This window comes from Balaenoptera acutorostrata, chromosome 18, assembly GCF_949987535.1.
Source record: "Balaenoptera acutorostrata chromosome 18, mBalAcu1.1, whole genome shotgun sequence".
Taxonomy (NCBI): domain Eukaryota; kingdom Metazoa; phylum Chordata; class Mammalia; order Artiodactyla; family Balaenopteridae; genus Balaenoptera; species Balaenoptera acutorostrata.
The window spans coordinates 78448366-78466366 of NC_080081.1; the positions used below are offsets into that span (position 1 = coordinate 78448366).

At 47.7% G+C, this 18001-nt stretch overlaps 1 protein-coding gene across 1 annotated transcript in view; it reads left to right on the top strand.

The window, feature by feature from the left end:
- The window catches only part of MIPEP (mitochondrial intermediate peptidase), a 155024-nt gene that overhangs the window by 120196 nt on the left and 16827 nt on the right, over positions 1 to 18001 (top strand). Inside the window, exons 17-18 of the mRNA XM_057532957.1 lie at positions 7010 to 7131; positions 8921 to 8994. Coding sequence (XP_057388940.1) covers positions 7010 to 7131; positions 8921 to 8994 — 196 coding nt within the window. The remainder of the gene's footprint in view (positions 1 to 7009; positions 7132 to 8920; positions 8995 to 18001) is intronic.

Sequence of the window (18001 nt, forward strand, 5' to 3'; positions counted from 1 at the left end):
TTTTAGTTTGATGTTGCTCAGCTTGTTTAATTTTGCTTTTGTTGCCTTTGCTTTTGGTATCAAATTGAAAAAATCACTGCCAAGGCCAATTCAAGGAGTATTTTCCTATGTTTTCTTCTTGGAGTTTTATGATGATCCATTTTTATAGGTTGTCCTTTTTGTTGGTGTCTAATTGTTCATGGTAGTCACCTATGATCCTTTGTATTTCTGTGGCATCAGTTGTAGTGTCTCCTCTTTCGTTTCTAATTTTATTTGACTCCTTTGTGCATTTTTTTCTTAGTGAATTTAACTGAAAGTTTGTCTGTTTTGTTTAACTTTTCAGAAAACCAGCTCTTAGTTTCACTGATCTTTTCTATCATCTTTTTAGTCTCTATTTATTTCTGCTCTGATTGTTACTTCCTTCCTTCTGCTGACTTTGGGCTTAATTTGTTCTTCTTTTTCTAGTTCCTTGAAAAGACTAAAGCTAAACGCAGCATATTGTTGGGTCTTGTTCTTAGTTTATTCAGCCCATCTATGTCTTTTGATTGGCGAATTCAATCCATTTACATTTAGAGTAATTATTGATAGGTACGGACTTACTGTTGCCATTTTGTGAGTGTGTTTTGGTGGTTTTAGTACCAACACCAGAGCTTCCGGATTGTGTCTTGTCCTTGTGGAGGCTCCCCTTGCTCCCCTGGGCTGCCCTCCTGACCACAGAGGCTCTCTTTTTCTGTGGAAGTCCTTATTACTTGACCACGGGTTCCTTTAAAATGAAGAATCTGCCATTTTTTCCTTGAGATGTTACAGGCAATGTGAAAAACAATATTAAGGAGCTTTGATTAGGAAGAAAAAACCCAGCATGTCTAGTTTCCAGTTCTGTTTATTGCTTTTCACCTCAGATTAACGTTACCTTCCCATGTTTCATCTAATAAATGCATTTCCATTTGAATTGGTTACATCTTTGTTCTGCTCATGGCTTTGCCTTTGATAGACACATACTGGTACTTCCAGGGGGTTTTAAATTTTGTTTTGCAGAGCTTTTTTTTTTCAATATTTATATATAAATAGAATTGACTGTTAATGTTTTGTGTTACTATTAATTGCCTAAAGAGATTTGGTCAGGTAGTTAGAAGTCATTTGTTCTTATAAGACTGGGGCTAGTCTCCTTAAAATAAGCCGTAAGTCCACCATTAGCAGAGAAAATGGCTTCTAGTTGTCATTGAGATCTTATAAAATTCTCATATGGGCACTTTGGAAATTATTCAGACTTCTGTGGAAACGTGAAGGAGGATTTGTGGTTGCTGCGTGTTTCTGTCTGTTGCAGAGTGGCGTTAACCTTGTAGCTGCCGTTCTGCTTAGGACTGGCGTCACTATGCTTCAGCCACATTCTCGCCGCTGTCGGCACTGAGCCACCCGCATGTCCCCGAGTCCTCCCCCTGGTCCAGCAGTGTCAGCATTTTAACTTATTCTTAGTATAATACTCGCTTTTATATCAACTTGTATAGGGGCTTTCCTTTTTAGCTGTAAAAATAGCTATGTGGTGTGTTTTGATATGTGTTGAAGCTGACGTGATGGAAATTAATTTACAAGTTGTAGGTGTCAAATATAAACACAGGAATATGGCATGGGGATCTGCTGGGGGGCTCAGGAATTTGAAATCAAGACGGTTGCAACTTTCACATTTGTGGGGAGCAGTAGGTCCCATATTAGATACTTGGGGTGTGCAGTGCAGAGGAGCAGTGAAGCAGGGGCTCTGAATTAGAAAGACAGCCGGGTCTGAATCCTGTGTGATCGTCTGTTGGAGTACAGGCTAAGTTGCTGTGACAGAGACCCCCAAATACAGTGATTTCAGTAAGATAAAGCTCCTTTCCTCCTGCCCAGCAAGGCAGAGGTGGGCAGGTAGGCCGGTGGGCTGGCGGCTCCTCAGCATGTGGCTTACCTGAGTCCCAGGTGTGGGTCCGGGTCTTACTTCTTTAAGGGGAGCAGGAAGGGGAAGGAGGTGGAGGGCGCGAGCAGCTTTCTTGTGAAGCACCTGGTAAGTGCATTATCTCCATTCACATCGGGTTGCAGGAAGTAGGTGCACAGCCGCCCTGAGCCCAGAGGAAGCCTGGAGAACAGTGGCCAAGGCCTTGCTCCAGCCGAGCGGCGGAGGGGCAGTTCTGTTTCTGAACGGACGAGGGGTACTGGGCAGTCTCTGCCGGCAGCCTTGACCAAATTACGCTTTTGAGTCTATTGTAAAATGTAAGCTGTTAAAATATCTGCTGAAAATTATGAAGCATTTGTAAAAATACCTTCCTCAAAAGATATCCATGAAGACACAGGGGTATATGTTTAATAAATATAGGTGCCCTTCCATATTTTCCATTTACTTCTCTTGTTAGTATTTCTGGACACAGCTCTCATGTTGAAATACATAACGGTGTTAGTTTCTATCGCCGTGGAACAAATTACTGCGCCAAGTGGCTGCAGCAGCACAAAGCTGCTGCACAAAGCTCACGGCCCCTGCGGGTCAGGAGGCGGAGCCCCGTGTGGCCACGCCCCGTGCTCCGGGCCCAAGGTTGCAGTCGGGGTGTTGGCCGGGCCCACGTCTCACCTGGGTGCTTGGCTGCTTCACCTGGGTTCTCGGCAGAACTAATTTTCTTAATTATTTACCTTTGGCTGTGTCGGGTCTTCGTTGCTGTGCGCGGGCTTTCTCTAGTTGCGGCGAGCGGGGGCTACTCTTCGCTGCGGTGCATGGGCTCTAGGCACACGGGCTCAGTAGTTGTGGCACGCAGGCTCAGTAGTTGTGGCGCACGGGCTTAGTTGCTCTGTGGCACGTGAGATCTTCCTGGACCAGGGCTCAAACCTGTGTCCCCTGCATTGGCAGGCGGATTCTTAACCACTGCGCCACCAGGGAAGTTGCTCGGCAGAATTCTTATCTGTGCACTTGTAGGATGGAGGTGCCCAACTTCTTGCTGCCTGTCAGCTGTTGGACACCCCTGGGCCCCAGAGGCCACCCCCAGGTCCTAAATCCCCACCCCCAGATCCCACAGGGTCCCTGCTGGTGGGCTTTCCCACCAGGGCCGCTGACCTCGGGCAACAGGAGGGTTTCTGCAGTGGGTCTGCAGCCTGGCAGACATATCAAGTAAGTAACTCACTGTGGCTGTGACATCCCGCCTTCTTTGCCAGTTCTGGTGGTCAGAAGCAAGGCTTTGGTCCTGCCCACACTCACGGTGAGGAAATTTCACACCGGCATCCACGGAGGCCACCTGAGAGTGTGTCCACCACAACGGCTGTGTTTCATCTAAAATAAATTCTCAGTTTTATTCCAAACTGAGAATTCCTGTTTGTTTGGCATTGTTGTTTCATGGGTTTTGGTAAAATGTCAGCGGGGACTTTTTATTAAATTAGAAGTACTCGTCTATATTACTTCATGGAAAACATATATACATACACATTAAGAAAGAGAGAATACGAACCTGAGAAGGCAGGTGGGGGAGGGTCTCCTGCTCCCGACTGTGGTTAAGTGGACACTTCTGGATGCCCAGGGTTGGGTATCATAGGACATAATCCACAAGCCAACAGTATTGTGCTCGGAGAATGTGAACAGCCCGGCGGTCTGCCCACAGAGCCTAGCTCAGGAGTTTGCTGCTTTCTGCCTTGCTGTCCTTTAGTCCTATTACAGCAGCTGCACCGTGAAGCCTGTGTGGTACTGCTGGCCCATGGCTTGTTTTGAGTCTGTGAAACTTGACAGAGATTGAATCACACATGAGGAAACACCACACAGATGCCGTACATTTGGTGCCAAAACTAGCCTCAGAAGTCTTAACTGTCATATAATGTAGTCAAAGAATTCTTTAAAAAAAAACAAAAAACAAAAAAACTATTTTTAATAGCCTGAGATCCAAAATGTGTTTGTAGCGCTGTGACGTCCTCTTGCTTGTGATCTGGATGTGATTCCTCATCTCAGTCCGAAGTCCAGTCTGTCGGGAACACGGAGCATCGCTGTGACAGAATCCTGCAGTGTCCATCCATCTGTCCACCTGTCCGTCCACCCATCCGGCAGGCAGCTGTTGAGTTCCTGCTGTGCTCCAGGCCCCGTGCTGGCCCCATGCCAGACACAGGCATGGCCTCGTGGACCTTGCTCTGAAGGAAATTTCAGTTCTGTGTGACCCAAACTCAGAAAGCAGTGATGTCGTTTCTGTTCTCATGTGGTTTAATATTCTAGTAATAAGATTGTTTTAAAATTTTAGTTAAATGCACTTATACATGTGTAACTGGAAGTGGAGAAATGACGTGCTATTTGAGAGGATAATAGAAATGATTAGCTCGGTCATTCAACTTCTAACATGTAGCTATTGGGTGCTGGCTCTGCACGAGCCCCTCATCTAGGTCTGAAACTGAAAACAGGTGTAAATAACGGCTGCTTTGCTCCTTTCCATCCCTGGGCCCGTCTCTGATGTGGACGGACGAGTGTCGTGGGTGAGAACAGGGCTGTAGCGGATGGGGATCCTCGGAGGGCCTCCCCCCAGGGTTCCAGCTGGTGACTCTGCGCCCGCGGGGCCCCGGCCGCACTCCTGCTCCCGCTCCAAGTTGTTGTCTTACGTCCGGATCACAGAGATCGTCTCACTCAGGACAGACAGACGGAGGGCTCGCGTTAGGATGGGACGGCCCACACCTCTAGTCAGAACAGAAGAGAAACTGCAAAGGCTTTTGAGTCCTTTGTTCTTTTTTTTTTTTAATTTTTATTTATTTTATTTATTTATTTATGGCTGTGTTGGGTCGTTTCTGTGCGAGGGCTTTCTCTAGTTGCGGCGAGCGGGGGCCACTCTTCATCGCGGTGCGCGGGCCTCTCATTATCGCGGCCTCTCTTGTTGCGGAGCACAAGCTCCAGACGCGCAGGCTCAGTACTTGTGGCTCACGGGCCTAGTTGCTCCGCGGCATGTGGGATCTTCCCAGACCAGGGCTCGAACCCGTGTCCCCTGCATTGGCAGGCAGATTCTCAACCACTGCGCCACCAGGGAAGCCCGAGTCCTTTGTTCTTAAGACCAGCTCCTCACCTGGCGCTTCAAAGGACGGGTGAAAACTTTTGTTCATCTGGCAAAGGTCCCTTTCGGAAGAAGGAAACTTGGAGATAAAAGGAAGAGGATGACATAATTCCAGAGCTTAAAATGAGATGCTGTCTATTGTGTTTCCAGGTGAATGAGTGGAGTGGTAACAAGGACTTAACATTAGGCTGGATTATCAGGAGTTCAGCTGTGTGTGGTCACACAGCAGTGGGATTGTAGGTCCTAGTGTACCATAAACTTAGAGACTGCTGGTGAAGGGTGTCAGGCGGTGTCATCTATTTGGCTTGTCTTGAGGTATGGAAACCTGTCATCGAAGCACAAGACAGCAAGGTGTGCGCCCTGCCTGAGCAGCTCTGTCCAGGTGGGAGGCTGGTGGGAGGCCGATGCCGTGGACTCTCTGTGTCCAGGTATCCAGGTGTGGATCGTGCCGGGCGAGCTGCAGGGCCTCAGCACCTCTGCTCTGCTGGTGGCAGCACCTGTGCCTGGGGGTCTGGTTACTGTGACAGCTTCGCGAGTGTACCGCCCAGCACCAGCGGTGGCCGTGTGGAGTCGGGGACCACCGCCCGGGGTTGTGGTGCCCCGCCCCTGGGGTCTCGCCTTCACAGAGGGCAGGGCGAGGTGTCCCACACAGACGGAGGGACACAGCTCGCGAGCCCCCCTTGCTTCCAGTTGCATCCCGGTTGGAAAGGGGAGGGTGGATCCCGAGGGTTCCCGTTCCCCCCGCCAGACCCCCTCCTGTTCCAGCTCTAGCTTGAGAGCTGGCCTGCCTGCCCCACGCCCAGCCCAGGCCGAGCGCCCTCGTGAGGTACTGGACACCACTCAGAGCGCCGGGCCCCTGTGGGCCACGTGGGGGACGTCGAGGGGTCCTCGGATCCGCCGCCCCGCTGTCAGCAGGGAACTGTCTGTTGGCTTACAGTTTGTGGCTTAATCAATTAGGTGGAAATTGTTTATGTGGTTAAACATTTGTGGTGATTAAACTTTATACTTTATCTTCCAGGGGGTGAAAAGATTTATTAGATAATGATTACCTTAGTTTAAAAACTTAGGCTTCAATTTTTTTTCCTAAAAATTTTACCGTCAGCTAAAGCACACATTAAAAGACAGTAGAGTATTACTGCGTGTCAGATTTGTTTCAGTGAAGTAAGAATTTTTAAGTTACAACCGTGTCATTTGAGGATGATGGCTCCTGTAATTCTGGCTTTTCTAGCAGTGATGCCATGACTGTGCTGTGGGCAGCTTATGCCTTTGCACTTGGATGCCCTCTTCCTACTAACCACCCGGAACGTACCTGTTTTCAGCTTTGAGGTCCAGAAAAAGAACAGCATTTGCAGGAAAAGAGTCTTCCAGCGGGAGGGTGTTCTTCCCCGGGAACTCACGTGGCCTTTCTTACAGTAACGACGTCACCGTCCTCAAAAAGGACGGCACCCAGTGCCAGGCCAGAGCGCCCTCTCCCGGCCCAGCGGCCAGGCTTCCCAGCAGGCCGGAATCCTGGGACACGCGTGCTGCCCCGTTACTGCTGCTATGCCGCGTGTCTGGGCGTCCTCCCTCCGTTTCTGCCAGACACGAGTCCAGTGGCAGTGAACTTGTACAAAACAGTCGGGTGTCAGGGTAGGTTCTCCTGAGGCCGCCTTCCTGCCCTGTCCCGGTGTGGTCTCCCCCGTCGTACGGGGACCTACATATCCAGCCCTGGTGGCCTAGGGCCGCCCCGGCAGCCTCATTTTACCTCCATCACCTCTCTAGAGGCCCGTCTCCACAAGCAGTCTCACTCCGGGGGCCTGGGGATTGGGGCTCAGCGCGAGGGTTTTGGGGGGACTCACTGCGGCCCTCTCAGTGTGCGCCACGTGAGAAGTGACCGCCCGTGCGGGACGCCCCCGAGGGTGCCACGTCACGGGCACGTCTGCGGTTCCTGCGTGCCCCCCTGCGCTGGCCCGCGCGGCGTCCGGCTGCAGCCTCAGCGCTGCCTGTGCCCTGTCTGTCCGCAGGCCTGGCAGCTGCGCTTCAGCCACCTGGTGGGCTACGGTGCCAAATACTACTCCTACCTGGTGTCCCGGGCAGTGGCGTCCATGGTCTGGAGGGAGTGCTTTCTCCGGGATCCGTTTAACAGGTAAGAAGACGGGGGTTTCACGGCCTGCTGCGCACCTGGGCCTCCTCCCCAGCGGGAGCCCGGGGAAGCGGCTTCTGGTTCCACGGGTCCTTAGAAGGAGCTTCCTTTGAAAGCACTGACTGAGACCTGCTCTCACAGCCGTTCAGAGCGGCCTGTCTGCGCCGCACGGGTTGCACGGTCAGGCGGCCTCGCTGCGCAGGCTGAGGCTCGTGGCCCCTCAGATGCCAGCAGCGCCCTCGAGTTTCCCACGCAGGTCACTGCATTAGTCCCAGCAGCCTTGGCGGAGCAGGAGTTTTCATAAGAGGGAACTGAGGCTCAGAGGGGGTGATTTGTTCAAGGCTTCACAGCGAACCAACTGGACTAAGATGAGAACCAGGTCTGCTAATTCCTGGTCCTTTCTGCCCCCCACCCCACCCCACCCCACCCCACGCCCCCCCCCCCTCAGCTATTCATGTCACTTGGCAAAGGCTTGGGTTTTCTCAGCAGTTAATCATCACATTCAATTCCAGGCTCTTTTGAACTTGAGCCTGACGTAATCGAATGTTTAAATGTTTTGCAGCTCGGTGCCCACATGCTGCTGTGTCTTCCAGCCTCTGCGAACTGTAGACACTTGGTCTGCTTTTTAAATTTTTATTATTTTCAAAGGCTCTGAAGCCAAAATTGAGTACCATAAATCAATTCTGGGGATTATAATTCTTTACTGAAGATTTCTATAAAATAGGCAAAATACTATCTTGTTTAAAGGAATCACATTTTACTAGAAAACCACATACTTTTAAATACATGTATTCCCCAGTATTTATATCTTGTTTATGTATGCATTCTCGCCTAGACATGCAGTTGCTGTACTTCTATGGGCATGTAAAAGTAAGCTAGTAAAAATACTCAGGGGACGAGAAAATTTCTAACCTCTACCAAAAGATCCTTTTTGATCCCCGTTCTGGGAAGTCTCCCGGTTGGAAGCAGCAGAGCTGAGGCCGGGCGGGGCCTCTCAGCTGCCCTGTCCACGCTGCCTGCCTCGGGGCCCACGGTGCCTCTGCGCTCACTTCAGGGTGGAGCCAGGATTAGCGTTTGATGTCATCCTGTTTCTGAGAGTGAAGTGCTGGCAACATTTCCAATTAGAGACCACGTTCACAAAATTGCCCACGTAAAGATCCTCCAGAAATAGTGGAATGAAAACATACTTTATTTAACTTCAGTTATTTGCATTTAAGGAATTGCATTTTCTATTTAAAAAAAGAGAGTAGCCATTAATTTAGAGAATTTCTGTCTAGCCTTCGAGTGTTATGGACACTGTTCCTTATTGAATCCAGCTGATGAAGAGCAGCACGGAGCGAAAGTGTCCTCTGTTATCCTTAGCCAAGGCTTCCTGGCGTAATTAACCCTCTCCTGACAGCTTTTGTGGCTTTACTCTTAGGTCCGAGTGTTATTTTTCTCTCTGTTGGGTGCCATTTCAAATTCTTTTTTGAGAGAAGAGCATAAATGATTTTAAATCTCACTTTAAAATAATCTTAAAGATGATGGAGAACGGGGTATGATTTTCTGCTTGTTCTGTACCACATAAACTAAACAATCCTTTCTAGAAAGAGCATGCTTGCTCTTATAGTAAATATATCACCGCTGGTCTGTCTTAGTAGAGTAGGTTAAAAATCGGAATGAGATTTTTAGAAGCCAGAAGATAATGAAGGGCAGCTTCTCTGAACTTGACATCAGTGTGGCTTCATCTGGGGGACTCCGGCGGGTGTGGCTGGGTGCGTGCAGGCTCCAGTGACAGTTCTCTCCTCCCCAGGGCGGCGGGGGAGCGCTACCGCCGGGAGATGCTGGCACACGGCGGGGGCAAGGAGCCCCTGCTCATGGTGCAAGGTAAGCCAACGTGAGATGCGCTTTTTTTTTTTTTTTTTTTTTTTTAAGGTTTACGTGTTAACATTAGCACTTTGGGTTTTGTTTCGTGTCATCTGTAATGAAAGATGTTTCCTATTTTGTCTGTTTGTTTTTTCTTTTAAAGACACGACGCTTCAGCTGTGCACTTTGTTCTGAGCGTCTGTTTCATTGTGTCCCAAATAAGTTAGTGACTGTGATTTATTTAGATTGAGAAAAAATTTCAGGCTTTAACTCTCGAAGTGTTACTAACACTCTAATAGGAAACTGTTAAGTTACTGTAAATTCTCAGAAAATTTGCCTTCAGATTTTAATAGGTTACAGTGTGTTTCTCTGGCCTAAAGAACTCATTTCTTATTCCCTTATGAAAGCCTAGCAATACATTTGTTAGAAATTCCAAGGCATCAGGATGGATTTTTTACTTAAAAGAACCTAATTCAGTCTTCTTAGACATCTCACGATGCTTGTTTTCCTATGTGTTTTGGATAATTTTTTAAGTATTTCCACTGAAAATTTAATTGTGAACGGAAGTGACCGTCATGATGTTTCTTAGAATGTTCTCACAAATATTTCAAGGAAATGTGGGTGGTATTGGGTGCTCTCAGGATGCCGGCATTTCTATGCAGCTGGTCCCTCTGACTCTCTGATGAAAGTGCATTTAGGAGATGACTCCCAGTCGTAGGGGGATGCTGTCTTCCTAGTGGTAACGGAGCAGTTCTGCTCTGATGGGTTGAGGTGACGTCCCTTGTGCACATCGGTTGCACCTGCTGTCCTCTCGGGCAGGGCTGTAGCTGCTCATTCACCCAGCCCAGTGGCCGAGAGCTGCTGACATGCCAGGCACTGGAGGTGACAAAATCCCGCTGGGGACCTCGATTCCGTCAGCTTTTCTGGGAGGGTTTGTTCGTCCAGGCTCGGTCTGCCCACTGCCACAGGCAGTGTATAAAGCGGGTCAGCCAGCCCAGACTGCCTGCAGTTTCCTGTAGCCCAGCCCCGCTGTGCTTTGGGGGTGACGCCCTGGTCTCCATCAGTGATTGCGCCTCGGGTCACCCTCTCGACGAGGAGGCTTGTGATGCCCCCCACTTCTCTGGCCGATCCTGCTGGCCCTCGTTGAATTCTGCCACGTCCAGTCACTGTTCTAAATGGGTTTCGTGTACTGATTGATGGAATCTTCCAGCAACCCTCTGAGGTGGGGTGATCCGTACCCTCCTACCGATGGTGGAACAGCTCAGGTCCCGGCCCTGTGGTGCAGCAGAGACAGAGGGAGCCCCACCAGGATTGGAGCCTGGGACTTCCGACCACAGGGACGGAGCTCCGAGCAGTCCCTGGGTAGGACTGCTGGCCGCAGGCCCCTTGTGGACTCGGGAACAGTGGAATTACTTGGCTCATGATGGTCTACGTGGCGCCCTTTGGGCTGGTAGTTTGTGGTGCGGCGTGGACAGCCCGCTGTGAGTGGGGGCAGAAGCGGCTCCCGGGCTCGTTCTCATGCGGATGTGCTGGTGGGAAAGCTCTCTCAGCAGTGGTGCTTAGTTTATCCTTCCTGACACCAGGGTCTAAACGCCGTCTGCACATAAATATTAGCTTACATATGGCTCCAGCAAAAGAAAAATACTAAATCCTTTTCAGTGTTTGTCTTTTGGTTGGTGTATTTTTCTACTCTGCTTCCAAGATGGTTGTATCATCTCTCTGGAAATTCTGTTCTTCATATGAAACATTTTTGTGTGAAGAAAAAATATTTTTCCACACTGAAACTCACACTCATGAGAGAAAAACAAGCCTGTGGTTCAAACTAGAAATGAGAAAGTATTCAGATCGCAGCTAACACCAGCGATAGAACTGCTCGGCTTGTAAGTGTTACCATTGTCCTTAATGTTGTTCTGCCGGACCTCCTTAATTCACGTGATCTGTTACACGGCAGATGAATGGGGCCATGCGCAGGTGCTACGCTGGTTGTCACTCCGTAGGGTTGGGTTTGTAAGACAGGATCAGCAGTGGCGTCCCCTCTTCCTGTGTGCGACCGGCCAGCCTGCACCCCCAAAGCAGGAGCGTCCTGCATGACGGCTCATAGCATCGGGGTGGCCCTAGGAGGAGTGACTGTGAAATTACTCAGCGTCGTGATATGAAAGCATAAACATTCTAGTTGGTATTATTCTTTTTATGAAAATGTAATTTTTAAAGGTGCTTCATCTGTTGTATTTAACTACTTACTAGGTGAATATAAAGAATTATATTAAGTAGCAGAAGGTAAAGAAACAGAATCCGTACCTCTGTGACCAGATGCCACCTCTGTTGACGTCCTTACTTAAGACACAGCATTTCAGGTGAACGCCGAGCCTTTCCTTAGAGTCAGGAGGCCGTGCGTCCTGCTGGTGCTCTTTGTACGATCTACTCAAACGCAACAGTGCTTCTGATCTTTGGACGATAAACACCTCACAGGTGAGCCTTGAGCTTGCTCGCCTTTTTTAGACTCACTGTCAGGTCTGAAGGGAGCGCCGACCCCGCCCCCGGCACGCAGCCTCCTCGCCCCGCGCTGACTCCTACCTGACTCCTACCTCCGTGCCCGGGAGCCTCGGGGAAGCTCCACGTGCGGCAACACAGACTTTTCTTAAAGGGCCCATAGTGTTTTCCTCTCAAAACTCTAAACACCATTGGAAGAAAACAAAATAGTGGTCAAAATAGTGGTTAAGAAAGTATTTCCTTCCTCGGGGGGCGGGGTGGGGGAGCGGTCACATCGCACGGTAAAACAGAATAGGATTTGCAGTTGCCAGCTCTGGTACTTGCCAAATTCCTCGACCAAGTCGATTTCCCTAAGGGACACAAAATGTGATTTGACTTCAAAACACTTCTTTCTAATCTGCAGGTTGAAATTGTGTCCTTATATAGTTTTAAACACATCCATAGCACATATAAGGCTGTTATAAGCAGAATATTCAGTTACTTAATCCTCCACTAAAACAAAGGTGGCAACACACCTGACTGAATTCAACTCTCCTAATTGCCGAGGATTCTGGGGTGAGTTGAACTCTTTGTACATTGCATACAGTGTTTTCTGGTTTAAGTATCACATTTCTTAGTAATAAGATAACTTAGTTTTTGCTTAAAATAAACCAGGATGATATGACATTTTCATTCACTTTGCCATTTTTAAAAACATATACTAGAAAACTTTTTAGGTGTGCTGTGGTGAACACGACCCAGAGTTCAGTTTCTGCAAAACCATTTCAGAAAATGAATGTCTCTAGAAAGATAAACATACAGTGAGTTTGTAACAAGGAGGTGGAAATACCTGGTACCCACCTGGAACGAGAATTGTTTCTACCAGAGCAGGTAGAAGAGGGGGATTATACAGCTTTTGGGGGTCGGAGCTGTATTATTTCAGCAGTTCAGGAACAACAGGTGAAGTCCCTGCAGGAGGTTACCTCTTCCATTGTAGACTGCTTCATCTTTCTTTTACGTTATCCAAAATTCTTGAGTGAATGGCCCTTGTTGAGTTTTTAGGTTCAGATGTTACTTATCTTTAAATAACTAGGAAAAAACCAACACATTGAAAAATCTCCGCTTGCCAGGTGCTTCCTGCTTTGCTACTCATTTAATCCCTCTTAAAGTAGGTCTTATTTCCCCATTTCCATAGATGACGAGGCTCATTCTCCTCCCTGCCGCCTTCCTCCCGATGCCCGCGTCTTCCTCGGTTGATCTTTGAAGGCTGACTTGAGACTGAGTTGGTCTTTAGAATGTGAAGATGTCAGTGGCCTGAGCCTTGAGGCCTCAGTGATGCCCAAAGTTTGTGTGTGTTTTTAATGTCACATCCTAACTATTCCCATTGACACTGGCGAGGCCTGCCTGACATCCACTGACGAGCAGTAAAATTTTCCGTAATATGTTTTTATGTAAGCTCTTTAGACTTTCGTGGCAAAGCTATCAACTTGGTTCATGATCACTTTTAGCCACAGTCGCTCCCATGGGATGGTTCTCAGCGCAGCCGCGTACGCACGGTGCCCGCCGAGTCTCACGTTTCTGCCTCTGGTTATGATCCTGTGTGCTCTCGCCTGCAGCCTTGGCACAAAGAATTTTGTGGGGAAAGGAAAGGTTAAAGCCCCAGATTTTAGCGTTCCAAGTGGTTATTTTTAAATATTAAACAACTTTATTTCTGTTCTCCTTTCCAGAAAAGAAACTCTTAGCTTTATGACTTTTGGCCAAAAGCAGTATGCAAGTAGAGATATAACATTATAACTTAACAGAGTTTTAAAAGGGACGAAGCATCAGATAAGATGAAAAGAAATCGTAGATAAATTCTCAGCGAAGCTCCCTTCAGTCTGTTCTTCTGTGTTGCCAGACTGACTTGTGGAACCAAAGTCTAGACGCCCCAGGCCTCACCGTAAGCTGATTAAAATCGCCAAGAGCTCACGCTCCTGCACAGCTTCGTGGCTTTCAAAGCTCATTCGTCGTTGTCGTAACTATCCTATAGCATCTCTTCTTACTACATAGTACTCTTATTCAAGAAACAAGTCAGAAATTTGTGGTGTATATTCCAAATGGTCACCCTCGTCCCCCAAGGAGATTACTACAAACAAACAGTGTACAATGATAACTCCTCTCCTTGGTCCTAGGAGCAGGGAGCGCCCGGAGCTTGGTTTCACACCTTCTCCCCTAGAGGAAGCAGGGCTCCTTGGGGGAAGGGCTGATTCCAGGGCTGGCCTGCAGCACCAGGAAGGAAGGTGCTCAGGAATGCACACAAGGATGGGCATGTGTGTCAGGGGGGACAGGCTCCCACTATAAACGAACCCTCAACAGCCAAAACTTCAACAATTTGAGCAAAAAAGTAAATAAGGCAGCATTGGGATATAACACAAAGTATAAAGTGTGTATCCATGAGCCCGCCCTGATAGGAATGATTGAATGAATCAGCAGGGCAGACCTCCCGTGCAGGAGAGTTCAGATGGCTTCTGTAGGGGCCCCCCACCCTGCCGAGTGTGGGCCACACGGTGACCTCCCCCTTTCATACCGTGCTCTGGAAGGAAGGGAAAGCGACTTTACATGAAACACTGCCTCGGCCAGGTGTTCAGGGTCAGCACCGGCAAGGCGAGTCGTGCTGTCACGACCCTTGGTGTGATGAGAAGGGCACCTCACCTCTGGGGTCTTCCTTCCCAGGTCATCACAGACAAGGGGCACCAGAGTCGAGCCTCGGCTCTCTGAGAGGAGGAGACGGCTCGGCCCGCGCTGTGCACACCACCCCTGGGTACCTGCTGCATTAATGCATACTTAAGTGTTTGTTGGAGTTTACCTGGAAGGGCAGATGTCCCCTGTGCCGTTAACAAGATGGTAGGGCAGAGGAGGGCACGGAGCCCCCCCCCCCCCCGAGGAGCACATCAAAGACACACCTGTGTGTGGGACGAGTCTCACTGAAAGCTAACTGGAAACTGGCAGAAGGACTCCTGTGCAACCAAGGCGGTAACGGGGTAGGAAAGGAGGAAAAGCGATCAGGTCTGGGCCTGTGCCCCTGGGAGGGGACTCAGAGGAAAAGAGAGCTGGCACAGGCAGAGACCTGCTCTGGGCAGTGAGCGGTGAGAGCCACAGAGTGGGCACCTCTGTCCTGGCATCCAGCACAGGGCAGACGAGCCCCGAGGCACAGAGGAAAGGGCGGGCTGAAGGCTGCTCTGCTGCCTGCCAGGTTTCCGACGGCCGCCTCGGCACACGCTCCAGCCCCGCATACTCCACGTCACAGGGCAGCGCAGGGTCTATGGCAGAGGACTCACGTGGGACCCAGAGGCCACCGGGGCCAGGACAGAGCCTGGGCGGGGTGTTGGCAGCTACTCGAGCCGTCCCCCCGAAGCCCAGAACTCCGAGAGCAGCTGCTCCGCCACAGCTCACAGCCCGGTGTGCACTGAGTGAGGCTCCCCCCGGGCCCCATCCGCCCTGCAGTGCGGCCCTACACGGGCAGGGGCGGCCGTGAGGGACAAAGGGGACTTTCGCCCGAGGCTTTCTCCACAGAGCCAGGGGGCACGGCGGGCACTGCACAGGCCGTGCGTCAGAGACGGCCCAGACCTCTGGCTGCAGCCAGTGTGTGCCGACAGCCTGCACAGGCCCCCTTGCTTCAGCACCCCTGCCTCTGCAGCAAGGCTCCCAGTGTAGGGAGCAGGGAAAGCACACACGTACAGAGAACAGAGCCAGCTCAGGCCTGACCCTTGGGGCCAGATCCCACCCCCAATAGGGCAGTGATGGCCACTGAGCAGAAGGGAAGTCTTGCTTCACACCCAGCTCCAGCTCTAGCCCCTCCACCCCCAGCCCTACCCCCTACCGAGGTGATAGCTTCCAGCACACCCTGAGGAAGACATGACTTGTGTCCACATCAGATCCAGTTTTCCCACCAAAGGCATTAGACACACACAGTCTGTATAGGGCCAGTCCCTCATAAGAACATGGTCCCTTCAAGACCACGATAGGAAACTGTTGCACCTAAATTCATAGAGGCAGAGGAATTGCTCTCAATTGAAATAATAAGAGAAAACCCCTGAAAAAAGTAATAGAACAGAAATAATTTATCAGATAAAGAATTGAAAGCATTGGTAATAAAATTGTTAACTGAATTAGAGAAAAGAATACATGAGCATAGTGAGAGTTTTAACAAGGAACTAGGAAATATGAAAAAAACCCAATCAGAAATGAAGAATTCAATAACTGAAATCAAAAAACACACTAGAAGGAATGAATAGCAGACTAAGTGATACAGAAGAACACTTAAGGGATCTGGAAGATATAATAATGGAAATCACCTGACCAGTACAACAAAATGACAAACAAATGTAAAAAAATTAAAAAAGGTTAAGAGATCTCTGGATAAAAGCGTACCAACATTCACATTATAGGGGGTCCCAGAAGAGAGAAAAGGGTATTGAAAATGTATTTGAAGAAATTATGGCTGAAAACTTCCCAAACCTGAAGAAGGAAACGGATATCCAGATACAGAAGCACAGAGGGTCCCAAACAAGATAAACCCAAACAGACCCACACCAAGACATTATAATTAAAATGGCAAGAAAAGAGAGAAGCCTAAAAGCAGCAGCAAGAAAAACATAGTCATATACAAGGGAATTCCCATAAGGCTACCAGCTGATTTCTCTGCAGAAACTTTGCAGGCCAGAAGAGAGTGGCATGATATATTCAAAGTGCCGAAAGGGAAAAGCCTGCAACTTAGGATACTCTACCCAGCAAGATTTTCATTTAGAATCTAAGGAGAGAGAACTTCTCAGACAAGCAAAAACTAAGAGTTCATCAATGCTAAATCTACCCCAAAAGAAATATTAAAGAGTCTTCTCTAAGTGGAAAAGAAGAATCTACAGGAAAGGGAAAACTCCAATAGGAAACGCAAATCTATAGTAAGGACTGAGGATCAACCACTTAAATAAGCCAGTACAAAGATTAAAAGACAAAAAAAATGTAAAAGCAACTATAACGATAATAAGCAGTTAAGTGATAAACATGAAATATAAAGTATGACATCAGAATCACAGAATGGGGGGGGGGAGGAGTAAAAAATGTGGATCTTCTAGAATATGAAGTTAAATGACTATCAGTTTCAAACAAGTAGGTAAAATTATAGATCAATATATATATAAACCCCATGGTAATCACAAATCAAAAACCTACAATAGATACACAAAAACTAAAAAGAAAGGACAACAAGCATACTACTAAAGAAAATCATCAAACCACAAAGGAAAAAACAGAAAGAAGAAATGAACAGAGAAGAACTAAAAAAAGCAACTGGAAAACAAGGGAAAAAATGGCAGTAAGTACATACCTATCAGTAATTACTTTAAATGTCAATGGACTAAATGCTCTGATCAAAAGACATACAGTGACTGATTGGATTAAAAAAACAAGACCCTTCTATATGCTGCCTACAAGAAACTTACTTCAGAGCTAAAGACACACACACTGAAAGTGAGGGGATGAAAAAAGGTATTTCATGCAAACAGAAATGACAAGACAGTGGGCATAGCAATATTTATATCAGATAAAACAGACTTTAAAATAAAGGTTATAACAAAAGACAAAGAAGGGCATTATACAATGATAAAGGAACTCAATATAAGAAGAAGATATTACACTCATTAACATATAGGCACCCAGTACAGGAGCACCTAAATACATGAAGCAAATACTAACAGACATAAAGGGAGAAACTGACAATAATACAATAATCTTAGGGGACTTTAACACCCCACTTACATCAATGGACAGATAATCCAGACAGAAAACCAATAAGGTAACAGTGGTCTTAAATGACACAACAGACTAGTCTGACTTAATAGATATCTACAGGACATTCCATCCATAAATAGCAGAATACACATTCTTCTCACGTGCACATGGAATGATCTCTAGTATAGATCACATGCTAAGCCACAAAACAATTCTCAAAAAATTGAAGAAGACAGAAATTATATCAAGCATTTTTTCCCAACCCACAACAGTATGAAACTAGAAATCAGTTACAGAAGGATAAATGGGAAAAGAACAAACACGTGGACACTATAAAAACCAGTGGGTCAGTGAACAAAGCAAAGAGGAAATCAGAAAATAACTCGAGACAAGTGAAAGTGGAAATACAACTCTCCAAAATCAGTGAAAGCAGAGGGAAGTTCACGGCAATACAGGCCTTCCTTGAAACACAAGAAAAATCTCATATAAACAGTCTAATCTACCACCTAACGGAATTAGAAAAAGAACCAACAAAGCCCAAAATCAGGAGAAGGAAGAAATAATAAAGATCAGAGAGGAAATAAATAAAATAGAGATAAAAAAATAGGAAAGATCAGTAAAACCAAGAGCTGGAGTTTTTTTTGAAAAGATAAACAAAATTGACAAACCTCTAGCAAGGCTCACCAAGAAGAAAAGAGAGAGGACCCAAAGAAACAATAAATGAAAGAGGAAAAATAACAACCAATACCACAGAGATAAAAAATCATAAAATACTATGCCAATAAATTGGACA